Source organism: Trichosurus vulpecula, chromosome 1, assembly GCF_011100635.1.
Source record: "Trichosurus vulpecula isolate mTriVul1 chromosome 1, mTriVul1.pri, whole genome shotgun sequence".
In the NCBI taxonomy this organism is placed as follows: domain Eukaryota; kingdom Metazoa; phylum Chordata; class Mammalia; order Diprotodontia; family Phalangeridae; genus Trichosurus; species Trichosurus vulpecula.
The window spans coordinates 277,021,905-277,043,786 of NC_050573.1; the positions used below are offsets into that span (position 1 = coordinate 277,021,905).

Consider the following 21,882-nt stretch of genomic DNA (forward strand, 5'->3'; position numbering starts at 1 on the left):
AGATAGAAAAATTAAAGTCTGTTTTGCTACCCAGTGAAACCCATTACAATAATCAGTACCACAACTTTTTATATGCTCTCTGCTTCAACCTTTCTTGCAACAATCTGACTGTAGGAACAAGAGAAAATGGAAAGGGGAACTCTGTGGCACAATGGCTTCTCACTAGCCCAGCACTTATCTCCTCTATATCATAAATGTCCTGGTCCTCACCCCTATATCCCAGCTTTGCAATTGCTGATTGCCACTTGAATTCTTAGAATTCCAATGTTCCCTGAGCATTCCAATAACTCCCCTCACTCGGGTCATATGAGTCTTCATCTGTGGCTCAGAACTAGAAGATGATACTGTCCTTTTAACTGGGAAATCAACTGGGGACTGATAGCCCCCAATTTTGTTGCCTAGTTGAGGCCTGAGGAAGGTATGTTTCTGATGACCCAGGCTAAAACTCTTAAGGCGTACCTCTACAAAAACACTATTGTTTAAGGAAATTAAGTTTGATGATACTAATAATGTATTTCAGTACATAGACCTCCCCAGTGAGGAAGTCTCCTTCTACCAATGAAGACTAACAATTGCTATAAAATATAGATATATAAAACCTTAGAGGATTGTCTTTTTGGGGGGGAGGGGTCATGTCCTTTATCAGACAAATGGAGTGAATTACCTACAGATTCAAGAGACATTATGACAGCCTTACTGAAAAATTAATTACTAAATAAAATGCAAAGCATCAAAGAAACTTCCAGAAAATCATGTCCACTGACTTTCTTACAAGCATTCAAGAATCATCATCCACTCTTGTAACATTAACATAAGACTCTATTTTGTCAGCTTCAACCTACCTTTTATCTATCTTACTTGCACTGTATTTGCTGATAGAGTGGTAAAGAAGAGGATTCCTGACTATGTCAAGAAGATGTTTTAGGTTATTTTGTAAAGGCTTATTCAAAAGTCTGCAAATTCTTTAGCAGAGGTGGCATTTCTGAAAACATGACACCTGGCCACATTTCCCACCCCCATTCAGCCAAATGCACTCAATGCCTGCCTTTTGGAACACTAGGCACAATTGACATTAAAAATAAAATCTTTGACATACTGTCCTGTATAGTACTTATACACTGGATCAACTATCTTTTTTCACATTTTAATCCACAGGATGGATCCACATGGGTATTGTTACAGAAAAGGTAATGATGGCTGGATAATGACAAAAAACCTTCTCTGATACTAATTCTAATTCCTTACAAGGAACAAGTATCTTTCAAGAAAAAAAATGTTTTGTTAATTTCAGATATGCCTATGGTTAAAAATTATCTATCTTTAATTTATGGTATAAAAACAAGTCACAGCCAGTCAAAACACGTTTAGTTTATCTATGCATTAGCTCAAATCAATAAACAATTGGTCAATATTTGAGACTTTTGAATGTTCTAGGATAGCATAATTTCCCGAACACCAGGTTTTATTTTATAATAATCTTCACCTATATGACATGAACTTAGTCATTACTCTGCTTAAAACTAGAGAGTACCAGCATTTGCTAGCATAAAATTTGGTGAGCATCACCAAAATAGACTAATTTCTGCAGGCCTGTACAAGTGTTCAGAAACTCTCTAAAACTAGGGAGAAATTACGTATAAGAAGTTCTTTGAAAAAAATTGTAATTTATTTTTTCAACAGCTACATATATGTATGTGTACATACATATATGTGTGTATACCTATATATTTGTGTGGAGAGAGATTTCTATTACTACATCTGCCTTTGAAATGCCAAAGCCACCCACCAAAAATAAAAATCTAGAACTTAATGCCCTGAATTTTCTCAAAAAAACCTTTTGTCCCCATCAAGTTATCACTAATTCCTATTAGAATAGTCACTTCCAACTTTTCACTGAGAGGCACTCACACAGAAGAACATGGCCATGTTATTTCAATTTAGGTAGATACATATGTCGGTACCCAGTGAAATTCCCTTAAAAATTTGCAAAGGATTTGCCCAGTTATTCTTTCCGATATCACAACTCATTATATATAAAGGGTACTTCTCAAGTATACTATTTAGAAACACCTCAACTATAAATACAAGAAGGAAATAAATAGAAAGATCAAAATTGTCCCCTACCTATCCTTCTTTGGTTTTAAGCTTAACATGACTTTGTTATGCTTGAGAGAAAGCACAGGGTAACAATAAAAATGCCTGACTTGAAGTTAAGAGAGACCTGAGATCAAATTGTCTGTGACTCTTCCTAGCTTTAGGAATAGGAGCCATCAGACCTCACAGAGGTCACAGTTCTCCTCTTCTTCTAACATCTATAGTATTTAACTCACAGGTTAGAATGACATGATTACATAAAGCTCTTTGCAAGCCTATCATCATTATTTGTCTTTGACTTGTATCTACAATATACTAAGAATAGCTGACAGCTACATAATCCATTAAAGTTTGTAAAGCACTTTACAGACACTAAACCATTTAAACCTAACAATTCTGTCAGATGGGTACTATCACTACACCCCTATTTTGCAAGTGGTAAAACTGAGGGTCAAGGATATTAAATGGCAGATTTTGGTACTTTTATCTATTGTAGCTGAACTTGACACTGTATTATATTAAAAGCCAATATAATGCTATTTGTAATAGTTGGTTGTTTTCATTGTGACATTACTTTGTTATATGGATGTCCTCTAAGGCTAGTGAAATGAACAAGCTTACAATAACTTGCCCTTTCAAAGAAAGTCCCCCACAAATGGCAAAGCACAGAGGGGGTGCCTTTGTTATAGAACAGCAATTGCTCCAAGTAGTCTAAGGTTGTTTGTCCCTTACAATGAAAAGCTATTCTTACCTTTGTTCATGTCCTTCTACATGGACAACAGCCATCTTTCTTTTACCCTTGTTGCCTCTCTCAGAGCTGATCACTGACCCCCATCACAGCTTCTATTCCTTTTTTCCTTTTCTCTCATTTCATTTCTCCATCCCTTTTACTATTGCTTACCCTGTGCTTCTGAGGCTTTCATACCTCTAAGGCTGGGATTTTAGAACTTTTGCCTTTCCTTTGGTTTTTCAAACTCAACCATTATGTTCTGTAATGTATAATTTCTGAGCCATAGGATCACAAAATTAGAGCTTGAAGATGCAATCTAGTTCAAACTCTTCATTTTAATGATGAGGATACTGGGGCCACAAGTGTTTAAATAACTAGTGTGCTGAATGAAATTTTCATGGTCTCATAGATAGTTAACAGAGCCAGGATTCAAAATGAGGTCTACTGATCCCAAGTCCAGTAGTCTTTTCCCTATACCAAGGTGTCTTGAGTCATTTTGTAAATGGTCATTGCTCTTTAATATTATAGTGTATAATATGTGTGCATTAGTACATACTTGAGGAACCAAGTTTAGAATAGAAAAATACTTGTTTTTATATCCATCTAACAATGAAATCAAACTTCTATGTACCACAACCAGGACATCGGTATGAATCTGTCCATGTGGTAAGTTCTATATACTGTTCTTCTGTAAATTAAAAATGCATTAAGTCTCCAACCCCTCTTTATCGTGAAGTATTCCATATCTCCAGACTAAGGTTCTATCAGAACACTGCAATCTCCAGGTTGTTCAATGCTCAAATTGGTTTAGGAAATACTGTATTTAACAATACTACATGACAAAAAATAACAACAATCAAATTCAGGAGTCCCAACTAACATATCCTTTATATGATAATCATAAAATAATAAATTTTAATTCATACCATGTTGTGTCTGCAGTGCTTCTTTAAGAACAAACTGAATGTCCTCTTCCACTTCATTTTCAACACTCTGGTGTTCTAAAAGTTATTTTTTTAAAATAAAAAAACCATAAAAATATAAACACCTCAAACCTTGTATAATATTCATCTTGAAATTAATTTATATAAATTAAATTTCAAATCTTCAGGCAATAAAGTATACTAGTTTGTTCATGTTAGTTTAACGTGCTATTTTTTTCTCTGTGGGACATGTGTGACAGATAACAGAGCCAGCCTCAGAGTCAAAAAGTCCTTGGTGTTCAAGGCCCACTTCTCACTCATGTGAGTCTGTGCAAGTGACTGAACCTCTCAGTGTCCTAATTACAGAACAGCATCTGCAATGAGAAAACGTTTCCTCACCAGGAGTTTCTTGTATCAGTGGACTCATAAATTTGGGTAAAAATAGGTAGAGAGACAGACAGACAGACAAATAGGTAGGCAGGTACAGAGAGACAAAATAGATATTCAGAGTGAGAACGATCTGCTAACTTGATAAAACTGGTACAATACTATCAGAAGAAATAAATTTTCACGAATTCTATGTGACATCTAAAAAATGAATTAAAAGCTTCCTTTATTCCTGCCTATTAAATTTTTAATTTGGGAACACAGTCTTATTCAATGAAAGACATTTAACATTTAATTATAGTCCAAAATCCCACCCTGTCATTTTATTAGCTAGTAAAGACTATAGACAGATTCATACTGTCTAAACAAAATATTTTTCAAATTCCTTTTAATGACTACTCAATTATCAGATTCTATAATAGCAGGCTTGAATTAGACCTCAAATATAGCACCAAAGAAAAATAATCCACTTATAAAAAAGATAAGATAGTTTCCAACAGTATATTATTATGATGAGCATCTACTTTACATGGTATAAGTATTTAGCAAAAGGACAAATTCCAGGTTTTGCTTGGAATAAATGGCCAAGAGGAGAAAAAGATTAAAAGAAAGTATTAGCATACAAGCTACAGTATGCAAAACAAGGTCATCTTTTTAGAAGGAAGAATTATCTAAGCCCTAGAGTCACCTGGGAACCACGGCAGAGGGGAAGCTCTCCACACTGGTTTTTTTCTGAACTAGGTGGAACAGCCAATGTAATGGCTTTCTTTGTAATGGCCAAAGAAAAGCCAAAAAAAATCAAAAGGGGGTTGTCTAATTGAAGAGCTTTGGGGGTCCTGGAACCCCAAGAATGCCAAGGCAGAGTCACCTGCAATGAATTTACACACTCAAGCCTTCTCTGAAAGTCAAGTAGCAAAAAGTTTATTGTAACGCTTTAGCAAAAGGAGGCAAGGGTCCTTAGGGAACCTTCGAGAGAGTAAGGATGGTGCTGGGGCTTATATGGAAAAGGGACAAGGAAAGGATGCCAAGGATTCTGATTAGGTAATCTAGTTCAGGTGCCTTTGGGAGCAGGCGCTTATGATCTATGAATGGGAAAATGCAGGGAGTCTGCAGAGATAACTCTGTTGATACCAGACATTGAGGGAATTGTCAGACACATGGACCTTGGGGACCTGGCTCGAGGAGAGTCTTTGGGCCAGCCAGGGACAGAAATCCTTGAGACAGGCACCCCTGTGTCTGTTCTGATAGGAGAATGCATTCTGCAACAAGAGAAAATTTTCTCACAGGGCTGGGGCCTACTGAGAAACTGGGAGGCTCCCAGAGACATGGTCTTAGGGCTGGGGCCCAAATATGCAATCATTATCATCTATTGAGGTTATCTGTGTAAGATGTGTTTAAGTTAATAATCTCAGAATCCACTATATTTCTTTCTCCCAAAGGTACCATAATTTACCCACTGACCTGTGTTTTAAGCCTTGACTTGCCGTATGCCTCTACAGCAGTGCCAATATAACAATGTCTGCCTTCATATCAATATATAATGCCTAAAGGTTTACAAAGCACTTCACAAATATTAATCTCATTTTATCCTCACAATGACCATGGGAGGTAGGTGCTATTATTATCCCCATTTTGCAGATGAGGAAACTGAGGCAGACAGGTTAAGTTACTTGCCTACTGTCACACAGCTTGAAAGCATCTGAAACAGGATCTGAACTCAGGTCTTTCTCACTCCAAGCATAGCATTCTATCCACTAAGCCATCTCTAATCAAGCTGCCTAGTCTTGGCAATTCCATATCTCTAACATCTTTTATAACATCCTTCTACATCCTGTGTTCCCACTGCCACTTAACCTGAAACAGAATCTCATTACTACTGAAACTACAGCAATAGCATAATTCATTTTCTAGCCTCTAGTAGCTTCTTCCATTCACAATGTTATCATATCGGATTCACCACCCTTAAGATTAAATATAACCATGTCACTACTCTGAATCAGTTCCAAACTCTGATCTAGTTTTCATGCCCTTCTATCTGCCTCCCTCTCCATCTAATACTCTTCTCAGTTTCTCCCACTACTCCAAGTAATTTATTCTCATCAAGCTAAACTACTCGCTATGCCTTAGAAGTGTTGCACACATCCCCAATTTTGAAACATCTGTTGGAGCTCTGTCTCTCAAAGCAAAGCAGCCAATAAATTCTGAAAATGGCTTAATGATAATCTTATTTTACAAAGAGCATCAAGACTGGGGGAAGGTGACAGGTTGAAAAGGGGGTTTCAATGGCAGAGGATTTTATATCTGATCTTAGAGGTAGGTGATAGGGAACCACTGCAGTTCACTGAGTGAAAATGAGAGGGTGGGGAAAAGGTATGTAGTGTGCTTTAGGAAGATTTCTAACAGCTGAGTAGAAGATTGACAAGTGGGGAGGAACCCGTGGCAAGCAAAACAAACAGCAGGCTATTGCAATAGTGCAGGCATGAGGCAACAAGGGCTTGTAACAGAGTAGTGGCAATGTCAGAAAAGAGAAGAGGGTATATGCAAAAGATGTTAACAAAGGTAAAATCAACAGGCCTCATTAATATCCTGAAATGGACAGGGAAGCAGCTAGCATTCATTCATTTTCTTATAGAATGAGATTAGCTAGCTAGCCTCAATGAGTTTAAAGGAACCAGACTCAAATTCCAGACTGGTGAGTTTGATTTGTTTTGCTTGGCTCAAAGATGGAATCTGCTTGGCCCACAGGTAGACTGAGGCTCCAAGCATGGAAAATTTACAGGGATCCAAAAGCAGAAGGGCTGCCTCAGCAGGTTTTTCATTAAAATCTTAGAATTCTTGGACTCATTTGTTATACTACTCTCTACACCTTGAAAATCTTCCTCCACAACTCCAAATAGAGAAATCATTCTCATCTTTTAATAGACAGCTCATCCAATACCTTCTTCTTGAATCCTGCTCTAATCTCAGGCAAGAAATGAGTTCTGCTTTCTCAATTCCCAAATACCATGATCAAAAAATATGATTCAGAAAGAATATCAAAAGAACTACAATCTCTTTCATAACATGTTCTTCTATCAAAAGAAAGCTATTATGTCCCCTTCTACTCTAACGACTCAAATGTTGGGAAAATTTGTCATGACATCAAACCTAAATCTATCAGTAAACAGTGTGTAGTGCCTAAAACTGCCAGTGGGAGAGACACAACCAAATTTCTTCATAATCACTTCTTAAGCATATTAGCCATTTCTCATTCTGTAGGCCTCTCATAGTATAACTTTCTTCTTTTTGTCCAGGTCTGTGATTTCATCTGTTTAGGAAACCCTCAGTAAGTAATGAATAAAAAAAGCATATACAAGTGCCTCCTATATGTGAAGCCCTAACAATATAAATTTTAGAAGTGGGAAGGAAGGGATTAGGCATTGGCAGGAAAGTTGAGAGAGATAAGCTCCCAGTGAGGTATGGGGAGCCAGAGTGGGAATGTGAGGAAATAACTTGAGTACTCCTGCCCACTGGTAGCTGTTTTTGATGAGGTTCTAGGTATCTTATGGAGTCTAAACAGTAGGAATAGGTAGAGCACGTGAGGGCCCCTACTGTCTGTCCCTCTATAGGGACCCTTAATTGTAGCATCATAAACCCCTTTGGAAGGCCACTGAAGTGTATGGACCTTTTCTCAGAAAAATGTTTTTAAACACAGGCTAAAATATATAGATATTTAAGAGAAAACAATTATAATAGTTACCAATTTTTTAAAAAACAAGTTCAGAGATCCTGGTCTAGGAACCCCTAATCTACACCAATGCAGATAAGCATCTGTTATCCAATATATAGTCTTGGGATACTGAAAGATTAAGAGGCTTGCCCAGGGGTTACATGGCCAGTTACGTCAGTGGTAGGACATGAAACTAGGATTTCCTCACTCAGAGATGAACTCTCTTATCATTTTGCTTTCTCACAAAAAAATATAAATTATTTATGTATATTTTGAAATGGTCTTTACATGTAATTGGAAAAAATGCTATTAAATAATAAAAATATTTAATTAAATAACTAAAATATAATAATACAAATAATAAATAAAAATAAAATAATTTAAAATTTAAAAATACTATTAAAATTTTTGGTAACAAAACTAAGGCAGGAAACTCATTTTGAATTTTAAGCAATTATGGGGACACAGTATAGTAAAATTTCCACTGGCATAAGAGTCAGGATACTCTTTCATCCTCAGCCTTACTTCTACTAGCCCTGTGATCTTGAATAAATTTTCACACCTCTGGGCTTTCATCTCCTAACTGTAAAATGAAGTGGGGCGGGGGAGTGATGGGAGATCTTATTAGAGGATACTCTTACCTAATTTTCCCGTAGCCTGATCTTCTGGTTGTATGTGGTCCTCTGGTTGTCCAGGTAAGACTGATTTTGCTGAGGCAGATTTTTCCTTAAGTCCTGCATTTTTCATTCATAAAGTTAACTTTGGCTTTTTGTGAAAATGGAAAACTTTACTCATATACATATTAGACCAGGAAAAAGATCATATTCATAAACATTTCCAATACACTGCTTAGAGACTATCTGGAAAGGTTTCTAAGAGTTAGTATCACCACCTAGAAAATGTATACTTTAAAATTAAAACTCTAGGAAAAGAAAACCCAATTCTTAGATGTGTACCTTTTCACTAATTAGAATTACATTTAGGCTGTCCAAAAGAAAAATTCTCTTCAAAATAAGAATCTTATCTAGCTACTATCAACACTGTCCAGTGTTTCCCACATAAGGAAATTTTAAAAGATTAATTTCTCAGCACATTTTAATGGGGACATATGTTCAAGCTTCCCATTCAAATTTTACACAATATATCATGAATTCTTTTCAGTCTTAGGGTATGTCAGTATATCATATCAGTGCCTATTAAAACATACACTGAAAACTGATGTTCAAAATAAAATCATAATGTTCTCTCATTCTTTAGACTACCTACAAAGTGTGCCACTATAGTAACACTAAGTACTAATATATATGTTATCTGAAAAAATGGAGATTTTATTTCTAATTCCCCTTTTCAATTACAGAGAATCACAGGTGTAATAACTAAATATGGAGGATAGTTCAATCCAAATACCAATGAAAATTTCAACAGATCATAGAAAAACTGTAAATGTTTTAAAAACAACAATATGCATAAATTATTTAATGCTCTTAAACCACTAATTTTAAGTCTGATAAATATATTTGTAAATAAGATTATCAGCATGAAGTTAGAAAAAATAGTTTTAACCTAACACCTCAACAATATCTATTTTTTAACCAATGAAGAAAATTTGAGTGGTACAAATACTGATTTATAAGTACTACCATGTTGCCTTGCTTTACTATGCATATTTACTACAAAGGTTTTGTTCTTTTTTGTGTGGGAAGAGAGGTCAAGAAGGCAGATGGGAAAGGGATACAGTCCCCACACCCACACCCACACTTGCCCTCCTAACATGGGAAGGCCTGAAGAAATCACAACCAGTACAACTTTGAAAGTTACATATTGGACTGATTGTATATTATAAATTAAACTCTACATCAGGGCTGTCCAAACATGTGGATGAGGCCCACCTACAAGCATAGAAATTTACATAAATGCTTTAGAAAACAAACTGCAGAGTTCTCACTAAAATGCGAATCAACATATATTGTCTATTATTTCAATAAAAACCTAAGGTTGGACAGCCCTGCTCTACATAATTGCTTCACAATTTTACATAGAATTCTGCACTTCTGTTGTACAATTTATGGGGAAGTGTTCAATTTATCTGGTGTTTTTTGGGGGGAGAGGGGGGCTAGTGCAGAATTTCTTTAAAAAGAGTACAGCGAAAGAAAAAAGGAACAACAGAGTTACAAGTGACCCAATGTCTGATGGTTGCTGTGGAAAGGTATAAAACTTCAGGTTCCCTATTACTGTGTAGTTTAGTCTCCCTAGTTAGGATGGTCTGTTCTATTTTCTAGTTCATTATAGCATTTCTCTGTGGAATCCCAGGCACTTCTCAGTTTGGAAAAAAGAAAAGATAAATTACATGCTTCTCCCCCCCTCCACACACACACACACACACACACACACACACACACACACACACACACTTCCTATCAGCATTTATTATTAGTAGAGTACAATACAGTATTTGTGAAGGCTTCATAAGCAACTCTAAAACAAATTTTAGACAGAAAGTTTCTATTAATTTCTGATTTCCATTATTCTCTGGAATTTTTGTTCCATTCCATTCAATTTTTCTTTATAACCTTCTTCTATAAAAGCCAGAAACAGGGCCAGGAAAGAAATAAAACAGAAGAAAACGACAACAGATCATAATTATTATAGACCCAGAGACATCCAAAATTTCAACTGAGGAGAGGGTAATTCTACGAAAACTACAAGCAAAGACTCAAAAGAAAAAGTTAATCTCCCTAAAAATTATATGAATATCCTAAAAAATGAAGAAAGAAATAAAAAACGAAGTTCTGGAGGAAAGAACTGTAAGGAGGGAAAAATAGCTTAGAAAAGATATTGCTAAGCTTTACCTAAGAGCCTTTCTGAAAACTGCAATAAACCAAAAAGAAATAAATGACAAGAAATATTACTACAGAATCGAAGGATCGGAAAAATTAGAAGAAAATGTAAATCTGGTATAAAAAAATTACTGACCTGGAAAACAGAAGAAGGAGAAATAACTTAAGAATCAATTAGAAGTCCTAACACTATAATTCAAGAAATTATGAACGAAAACTGCCAAGATCATTTAGAATCAAAGGTCAAAGTGAAGACACAAACAATCCACTCCTTGAAAGAAACATCGAAACCAAAAGTCCCAGGAACTTCATATCCAAAACCCACATCAAAGAAAAAAAATTCTGCACACAGAAAGAAAACAGTTAAGTTAGCAAGTAATCACAGTCAAAATCATACAAGGCTTGGCAACATCTACTATAATTGAGATCTTGGAATTCAATACTCCAAAAATAAAAGATATAGGTTTACAATTAAGAATAACATACCCTATAAAGCCAAGTACAATCTGACCAGGATGGGGGTGGGTGGGTGGGGAATAAACTTAATGCAATAGAGGACTTTCAAGCATGCTTAATAAAAAGATGAGAGCTGACTAAGAACTTTTGAAATATAACTACAAAAATCAAGCAAAACTTTGAAAGATAAATGTATTTGAATGAGAAGGGCTATACGATGATGAAGTTATAACGCTATAATAAAGGAAAAAACATGTCCTTTCAGAAGTTCAGCATCTTCAAAAAGTATTGAGATTGTTAAGAAAAAACAACAAGAGACCTAGTAATGGAATGGTTCTTTTCTGAGGATTTTAATAGGGGAAAGAAAAGGGATAGTAAAGGGAATATGTCACTGTAGAAAGCAGGAAGTAGGAAAAAAGGAGTGTAACAGCACTTTTTTTTTTTCATAATTGGGGTGAGAATATACCAACATGGAGGGATAGAAGCAGAAAGGGAGCATTAGATGAACGTAATTCTTATTTGAAAGAGGCAAAGGACTGTGGAACATACAAACATTTTCACACACATACACAAAACTTGGTTTAGGAATATAGCAAATTCCACAGAAAAACAGGTGGGGACAAAGAAAGAGTTGTTAGAGGGAGAAAAATACCTGAGAAAGAACAGACTCAATTAAAATAAACTTCCTGCTTCTGAAGGGGATATTTAAGAAGGAAAAAAAGCAAAATACTAGAAATTAAGGGGATTTTCATCAATTGGGGAATAGACCAATTGTGGTATGTGGATATAATGAAATGTTATTGCATTGTAAGAAATGACTAAAGAAGCAATTTCGGAAAATATTAAGAAATAGGAATTGAAGCAGGATGAATTAAGCAGAACGAGAATATGTATGACAAGAAGAAAAACACAACTTGAAAGACTTAACTCTGATCACAGCTATGATAACCACAGCTCCCAAGAACCTATGATAGAACATGTTCCCCATGTCTTAAGAGAATAGTGAAGAACACAAGAAATGGAAAGAGACATACACTTGTGGATATGGTCACTGTGTGGATGTGATTAGGCTTGTTACACAGAACTATTTTTTCTGTTTTGAATTGAGTAAGTTGAAGGCTGCAGGATATAGAACAGTGATATCAAGGGGTAGGGGGAGATAAAAATAAGAGCCAGTGAAACATTTTTTAAAAACATAATAGAGAAGGAAATTCAGAAGGAAGCACAGACAAGCATGACAGTTTTTAAAAGTAACATGTTAAATTTATTATATACTTTTTAAAAAGTAGGCAATATGGAAGAGTGCTTCACAATTTCATATACAATTTCTCTTTTTGTATTATGATATGTACATAGAGATGCACATTTGGATTTTCTTTTTAATGTACATATGAGTTCAGAATAAAACAATTAATTTTTAAGCAATTTTTAGCCCTCATTTCACCAGGCTAAAATTTTTAGCTTTTCAGATAAATTTTCAGAGAAAACATTTTTGTTGTTTAGTCAATTAGTCCCATCAGACTCTTTGTTACCCCATTTTTGGGTTTTCTTGGCAAAGACACTGGAATAGTTTGCCATTTCCTTCTCCAGCTCACTGTACAGATGAGGAAACTGAGGCAAATAGGATTGAGTGGTCACACAGCTAGTAAGTGTCTGAGGCCATAACTGAACTCGGGTCTTCTTGACTCCATGCCCAGCACTCCATTGAGCCACCTAGTGCCTCTTCAGAGAAAGCCACGTGGCTCTAATGAAAAGCACTCTGGCTCTACAGTCAGAGGAACTGGGTTCAAATATAGGACTATTAACTGTGTGTCCCTGGGCAAGTCACTTATATTCCTTGGGACTTCTACTTCCTTATCTAAACATTGAGAGGCTCAGACTACCTCAGGTCTATGAAGTCTCTTCTAGCTCTACGTCTGTGATCTATTAAGAATGAAATTCCTTAAAATAAAATAAATGCCTTTAATTCATTTTATAAAATAATTTAAAATAAATGCCTTCACTCATGTTCTAAAATAATTTATTTGAATATCTAGTTTACAAGTCTTTATATTTTTGTTTTCTTTAGTATTCTCAGATTCTTTACATTTTTGTTGCATTTTTATTGTAAATGGAAAGAAGACACGATAGATGAACCATTTCAAGTTTAACACAACATGATTATCCTGGCACAACACTTCTTTGCACTGCAAATTTTAGTGGTTTTTTAATCAAGAATTACATATTTCACAGGAACTAAAAACACATAGTACATTATATGCTTTTTTTTAGCACCATAAGCAGCAGTACATTAAATAATGATGATGATGTTGATGATGATGATGATGATGATGATGAGTCCAGGGATTTAAGAATCAGAAAGCGCAGGACTATACTCAAAAGCTATGGGAATGATAGATCCTGAAAAGGCCAGTTCACTAAAATGTAGGTAAAATTCACTTGAAAACTTCACCATTCCCTTTTAAGACTATTATAGAAATTTGACTTCATTTTTTTATCATGCAACTTAAGAGTTCAATAGACATGATACCTGTTGCCCTTCCTGGTTTCAGCTCCAAGGAACAAGATGTCCCTCCCAGGACATTCTAGCTTGACACTCCTAAACTCAACACCAAAGCTGACTCAGTCCTTGACTGACTCTACCTCCCTCAGCCTCCTTTCCTCTCTGGTTGGAGGAGTGGAGAGTGGAGTACCAAAATCCTCTCCATGCCTTACTTTATAGAGGGCAAAAAGCAGACTAAGCTCACTAGGCTTCACATGTGCTGCTGGTTTCAATTCTACAGAACAAGATTCCCTCACCCTCCCTTCCCTGCCTTCTTTTGTGCGCTGTCTCCCCCTCTATACTGTAAGCTCCTTGAGGACGGGTCTATTAAATGTATCCCCAGAACCTAGCACAATGTCCGGCACACAGAAGACATTTAAATATTTATTGGAGTGGAAAGCAGCCTAATCTTGTTTGGCTCCAACAGTTGAAGGATTTGTGAATTTTTTTTGGGGGGGGGGGGGTGACCATGCCTTCAACCTACCCAGGTGAAACGCTCTCTGCAAGTTAATCAATGCTTTCTGAAAGCTGTACTAAAAAATGCATCACTGTACTCAACCTACTGATAGGACTTGCTAAATTTAGTTACGCTGGTTCCCAGACAGCAGCTATGTAACCATCCACAGGCCTGTACATGAAATCTTCCCAGTCTGTTAGAATCTGCACCAGCACAGGCTCTAAGAATACAAGGTCATTTTCACAGCATGAACCACCAGGGCAGGACTGCTGAGTACAGGCTGCTGAGCTTCAATTCAAACTAAAAACACACTTGTCTGAGGAGCTAAAAGGGGGTATAACTTTTGGTAGCATATTTCTTTTTCCAATTTCCCTCTCACCTAATGGGGATACTATTTAGGTGAATGCTATGGACAAAGTAAACGTTTCATCAAGGTATTCACAAAACTCCTTTAATAACGTCCAATGAGAATTGCCTGAAGAATCTAGGTGGTGCAGTGGATAGAGCACTGGGCCTGGAGTTGGGAAGACCTGTAAATGCAGCCTCGGACACTTACTAGCTGTGTGATTCTGGGCGAGTCACTTAACCATGTTTGCCTCAGTTTCTTCATCTGCAAAATGAGCTGGAGAAGGAAATGGCAAACCATTCCAGTATCTTTGCCAAGAAAATCACAAATGGGGTCATGAGCTGGACATGACTTAAAACAACAACTCAACAACAAACAAGATAGAACAGTGAGGTGGATTCAGAATTGGTGGGTCATAATGTCCGCTGGAAAAAGTCTCCACTAGCTACTCTTGCTGCTTCTTATTATAATTCCTACAAACAAACTTTAGTCTCTCATTTTACCCATGCACTAATACAAGGGTCAGCGTCAGTAGATAAGGGGAAGAAAGGAAAGACAAACATCTATTTCCACAATTCTCGTCCAATACTGCCATTTCCCCAGAACCAAAACTGTAAGCCAACAAGCTCTGACCCCATTCTATTTATTCCCTGATATTCATCCCACATACATATACATGCCCAACCTAATCCCGTTTCTCATCTCAGAGCCCCAGGATTTAGGGTGCCAAAGTTCCCCTCTGAAATACAGAATAAAATTTCTTCAGTATTCTTTAAACCTAAATACCAACCACCACCACCTGCCCAGCCTCTGCCTTTCTATACATAACTTAAATGAAAAAAAAAAAGAACAAGAGAAAGTATGGGGGCACGAAGGGGGCATCCTTTTAAACTCCATCTGTTTCTTCAGTGTTGTAACCATTACATATTATGGATCTCTCACCTCCAGATAACCATGCTTATCATGACACAAGTGACCATGGGTGCTAAAATGTTATGACTGCAAAATTCAGTTTCTGATGGATTCTTTGAAGCTGGAAAGGGTTCAAGTATAATCTTGGAGAGACCAAGTTTCTACTCTCTGAAGACCAGCTTAGTTAAATGTAGAGGCTCATTGCTGCTAGACTGGCCACAAGGTGATGATGAATATTTTTGCCACAGTGACCCGTGAAACAGATAAAAATGCTGCTTATATAAACTTTAGAAAACCTTCACAGGTAGCGCCTGAATGATTCAACGCCAGGAGAGCAGGAGAAATTGAATGTGTGAAATAAAGAAACTCTGGCTCTAAGCAAAATGGAATTGAGTGTGTGTGCCAATTCCTGAACCCCAAAGAAAAAAATGGGGAATGATGGAAAACTGAATTGGAAACAGCCCGTCATAGAACACTATTGTACTATAAGAAATGTGCAAGATGGTTTCTGAAAACCTGGCAAGACTTAAATGAATTGATGCAAAGTGAAGTGAGTTGAACAAGGAGAACACTGTATATAACAACAATATGGTAACAATGATAAACTATGAAAGACTTAGCTACTTTGATCAATACAATGATCCAAGACAATTCCAAAAGACCTGTGATAAAAAAATGCAATCTACCTTCAGAGAGAGAACTGATGAGTTCTGAGTGCAGATTGAAGCAAACTTTTTTCACTTTCTTTTTCTTGTTTTTTTTTTTTGTTTTCAATGTAGCTAAAATGAAAATATGGTTTTCATGACTTCACATTTATAATTGAAATCATACTGCTTACCCTCTCAATGGATGAAGGGGAGGGGGATAGAAGAGAGGTAGAGAATTTGGAACTCAACATTTTTATAAGTGAATGTTAAAAATAAATTTTTAAATTTAATTGGGAAAATAATGGGGATACTTCTGTACCCTCAAAAATGAAAAGGAAAGGAAATAGTCCATCAAGTTTATGCCAGCTCTTATTCTACATTACTTTTCACCCTTAACCAAACACTACCTGCCAGACAGCCTGGATTAAGGTTGGGAGGAGAGGATTGGAAGAAAGAGAGCTGTGCTCCTGGCATCTTCAAGTAGAACTCTTTAAATGTACCTCTCCAGACAGTGTGTTACAAATGGCAGTCAGGTGCTATAGCAATACAGTTCAGGCACACTGAGTTAAGCAAGTTTCTTCTCTAAGGAGACTTATGTACCTAAGCATCCTTTATAAAAATCTTATTTTAAAAAGTATATTTTAAGTTTCAAACAAAATTGAAAAAACTGCAAAATTCTACAACTTAAATATACACTGAGAATTGTCTTTATATTGACATTTCAATTTTGAGAGTTACACTCATTATTATAACTCACTGAATGGCTTATATTAGGGACTATTAAGTCAGCTTTATTGTTGAGGTCAAGAAAAAAGTAAACATTACCAAGTAAAAGGAAGGAATAAGGGATGGAGAAACTGAGCCAGGAATACTTATCAGATTTAATAGGATTTTTAAACTGACCTATTAACATAGTCATACAAGAATTTTGAAACTCCACCAATACAGAAATGCCAAACGATGGCTGTAAAGAAAAACACGAAGCCCAGTTTTAAATTAAATTACTTTCAGTTCACTATACTAAATAATAAGAAAACAATATTTTAAAGGCATCTATTTTAGTTAGAAATATATTCATAAATAAAAAATTTAAAAGAAGAGATTGATTTAAAAGTATAACTCAAGCATAACCTCAACAAATTAACTGAAACAAGTGCTTAACTGACCATGTACGTTGGTAGCAAATGAGTTGCAATGTTAAAATAAAATATAGTAGTATAAAATGTGTTATTTTTTTTGATAGAGATCAGATCTTTATTTTACTAAGCCAAATGAATTAAAATATCAAGCCCTATACTTGATAATTAGTCTCAGAATATATTCGCATTTGTTTTAATATACAAATATCAGTACTCATCAGATACTTGAGAAAAACAATGATCAAACTGGAAACATAAAGTCATTAATATGTGGTGCTTTTATGAATATTCATGAGTTATTAAGGAAAGGCTATCTGTTTTAATCTATTTATTTAAAATTTACAATTTCCTATATTAGAATGTCTTGTCAAGTAGCTATTATTTATCACCTACATAATATCAAAAATTATTTTAATATTACCCTTCAGTAGAAACAAAATTCCCTGACTTCTGATAAGATTAGATTAAAAATTATAATACTGGTAGATAAATTACCACTTATACATCTTTATTTTGAATTTTTTTAATCTATATATTTTGTCAACACAGTAAACAATTCACCATCTAATATCAAATATATAAATAAATCATTTAAAAATTCCATTAGTTTAATCTATAAATTAGTTATTAAGCACCCATTATAGAAGAACTTTGCTTAGGAATTGATGGAAGTTACATACTGTTCTAGATGTATGAGGCAGAATTTGCATAAACTGAATTTCTACATGCTTGACTTTTAGCAGTGAAATATACTTGTACATCAGACAAACACACGAATCTAGAAATTATAGCCATACCTAAGTATGGTAAAAATTCAATATAATTAAATTTTTCAGAATAAAAGGTTACAATATAGCAAAAAAATTTTTTGAACTCTAGGTGGCAGCACTATAGTTTTCCCTGCTAAAACAAAATTAGAAGATTATCTTTTAAACATCAAGAACTAGATTTTGCAATCTGTCATAATCAGAGAATTGAAGCTCTAGTACAAAAGAAATTGATGCAGTGTTTGGAGCATATTTTTCTTTTTAAAAAGTCTTTAGCTAAATGAATTATTTTCTGAACTAAAAAAAGTTTCATTTACTTTATAATGTTCAATAATTATGTGACACTACAATACAAATCAAAACATGATGCCATTCTGCACACATAATGACAAATGATACAAAATTATCATTTTAAGTTTAAGTAAATAGAGCTTTTATAAAAATCTCTAGTCTGTAGACGTACCTTATAACCCAGCCTGTTTGTTACTTCAGTAATTAAACTGCTCTGGAATTCAACAAATCCAATAAGCTTTTATTATGTATCTACTACATGCAAAGCACTGCATTAGGTGCTAATGATCCAAAGAGAAAAAAATTAAACACTCCCTGCCCTCAAGGAGCTGACATTCTATACGTAGCAAGAAGTTCATGAAAAGTCAACCTTATAAATATATTCACATATGTATTACTCCAGCATAGACATCTAAGTACTTACCTTCCAATTCAATTAAAGCACCTTCTACATGCTAGGTACTGTATTTTCAAATATAATAAATGACTCCCAAAGGAGCTTATAGTATATTACAGTGATATGGCACACAAACTGATAAGTATGCTAGATATTAGAGTGTAATAGTCATAAGCATTCTGTGTACATAATTTTAAAAAGGCATTTTACATTTAAAAATGTGAATATTAAGGGAAACAACAAAAATTTCCATTTTGAGCATTACCTAAATGTTATGCAGCTAAACATAACCTGAAAAATACTTCAATACACAGAAAGCAAATTAATGAAATAAGTTATTAAATCAAGTCAAAGTTTTCAATACTGTAAGAAATTCCTTAAATAAATTGTGGAATCAGTAGTGTTTCATTTACAAATAATTATAACTGTAAATAAAGTTTTTTAAGCAGCTACTACAAAAATTATCCATAATCTCAGCTTAACAAGATCAGGTAAATGAGTTTCAAAAATTGTAAATTTACATTTAATAATTTAACAAATAATTAGTAATGGTACAGCATTTCATATTCCATGTTGATGGAATTAATAAAAATTTAGTTCTTTTTTTTTCGGTCTTGACCCTTTGCTAAGTTTCCAAGCTTAGAAAGATTTTTTTCTACTTTTTTCTCTTCTTTTTGTCTGGATGCCATTTTAGTAGAAGCATCCTTTCCACTTCCTGATTTTTTCACAATCTCTTTGTCTTTAGTACTTTTTTCTAGTCCTATTTTCTCCTTTTCTCTATCTTTTTTACCCTTGGAAGACTCCTTTCTGGATTTATCTGAATCAGCAGCAAATTTATCCTTCCAGTCCTCTTTTTCTTTCTTCCCCTTCTTTTTATCTTCATTCTTAATTTCCTTCTTTGACTCTGGTTTCTCCTTTGCCTTCTTAAGCTCTTCTTTAATTACTTCTTTCACTTTTCAGGTTTTACAATCAAAGGGAAAAAAAATTATTCATATCACTTAATTTGTAGGACAGGAGCACTGAACAAAACACCTGACTATTTTTCCCCACATGAAGCACTCAACACAAAGTTGATTTTACTTGATAATCTTGGTATATGTCCTTCTCTTTTCTCTTTTAAAACAATTAAAATTAGTTGCATACACAGTTTCTACAAAACAAATGCACTAAGTTGCTTTAATTTAAAAAACATATTTATTCTTGATTTTCAAGATAAAAATATGCTGTAAATGCTTTAAAAAGAATCAGCATGCAAAATTAATAAATTAGTCCATCCATATGCACATCCTTAAATGAATATTAATGAATACTTGAAGTTTCACCTAGGCACTGGTATTTGAGGGGTTTTATTGCTGTTATTCAGTCATTTCAGTCATGTCTGACTTTGTGACTCCCCCTTGGGGTTTTCTTGGCAAAGATTCTGGAGTGATTTGCCATTTCCTTCTGTAGCTCATTTTACAGATGATGAAACTGAGGCAAACAGAGTTAAGTGACTTGTCTGGGGTCACACAGCTAGTAAGTGTCTGAGGCTGGATTTGAACTCAGGGAGATGAGTCTCCCTGACTCCAGATCTGGCACTCTATCTATGGAGCCACGTAGCTGTCTCAGGTACTGGTAAAATGAAAGAAATATCATCAATGAGATAAAATTTATCTTGTCTTTTAAGTATCTATTTTATAAACTGAGGGATAATTTTTTAACACCTGGTCCCCTCTCACAATTAGTATTTCCTTGTGTATAAATGGTAAGAGCAGCACATTTGCACCCAGAAGAGATGAGCCTAAATTTCAGCTCTGTCATACTATCTGGGTAAAATCAGGGAAATCGCTTCATTTCTGGGCCTCTATTTCCACAATTAGGAAATGGGAATAATACCTGTATTATACACCTCACAACAATACTGAAAGAACCAAATGAGATAATGTATGCAAAGAACTTTTTAATCATAAGGCACTATATAAACGTTAACTTTTATTAATTCAACTTGGTATCCCCTGCACTTAGAATAGCGTTTTAGGACTTAATGTTTGCCAAACTGAATTATTTTTATTTGACAGATTCTTTCTTCTATGAAACTCCAAAGTATTTTATCACATACTGTAGAATCCCAGTATTATAGGCAGACATATGATCTTTTCATAACAATGAAGAGAACAGAAAAATAAAAATTGCATATAATCATTTACGTTGATTCCCTCAGTTAAGTAAATGGAAAAATTAAGTACTGAAATCTTTTTTTGACAATTTCTTTTAGTAGAGTCAGTGTTTGAGATAGCAAAAAGAAATTTAAAAAAAAATACAAGATTGTGGCAACAGAGTTAGCCTAAGTATATGTCAAGTCAACACGTTATTATCCACGTAAGAAAAAGAAATAAAGGAAATAAAGAGAGAATTTGTTATGGCTATTGCTTTTCTCGCTAAACTTTTAAAGGATCTGTGAATGGAAAGTTAACAGAGTTTCACAGGAAGATGAGGGTGCATATACCTTATCCACTTCAGGATAAAACCAAGATTTTATAATAGGAGATAGCGTTCAGACAATATGCAAAATAATTGGAAAATTTTGTCAACTCTATAAATTATGGGAGGTACTACCAATTTCTCAAAATAACAAAAACCTCAAGTAGCAGAATGTAGTTCTTTTAGAATGAAAGCTGTTTTTATGGAACACAATATGAATTTTAGGTTATTCTTGTAAAATTCATGGATCATTAGAAGGCTTGGAGAATAGGCTGTTCTGATTGAATTCCCTCAAAGTTAATAAGAATAATACTTAGTATTGAAAATCATATTCAAATATAAGTTCACTCTCCTGCCTTAGTAAATAGAGTGAAAATAATTTGATCTTTCTCTGATGACTCTATATCTTACAATTCAAGATTATCAACTTACTTGGTAATAGAAAATACCACACAAGAAGATTGACTTCAATGTGCACTAATGTCAGGACATACTCAAGAAGCTTCTCTTTAATTAAATCTGAAACCAGTTTCTTTTCTTTTCTTTTTTTAATCATTTGCATTTCAATGAAGCAGGACTGTAAAAAAAAAATCTGGAAGATTTAGATTCAATTCTTGCTACAGACACCTAGTCGCTATGTGACCCAAAACAAGTCAATTTTAACTTATCTAAGCCTTCACTTCAGTTTCTTCATCTATAAAACAAGAATAATAATAGCAGTTACCAGATAGATTTGTTGTGAATATCAAAGGAGATAATGCATTTTTTTCAAATCTTAAAGTGTTTAT

The 21,882-nt window shown here is 34.8% G+C and overlaps 1 protein-coding gene across 5 annotated transcripts in view; it reads right to left on the reverse strand.

Moving 5' to 3' along the window:
- ASPH (aspartate beta-hydroxylase) overlaps positions 1-21,882 on the reverse strand; it is a 260,009-nt gene that overhangs the window by 160,940 nt on the left and 77,187 nt on the right. For 3 of the 5 annotated variants that reach the window (XM_036761811.1, XM_036761820.1, XM_036761803.1), the window contains 2 exons: positions 8,485-8,577; positions 3,751-3,825 (listed from right to left, as the gene is read on the reverse strand). In XM_036761811.1, the coding sequence (XP_036617706.1) occupies positions 3,751-3,825; positions 8,485-8,577 (168 nt within the window). Of the gene's footprint in view, positions 1-3,750; positions 3,826-8,484; positions 8,578-17,670; positions 19,587-21,882 lie in introns of those variants that run through there. The other 2 variants (XM_036761836.1, XM_036761830.1) reach the window with 1 other exon arrangement.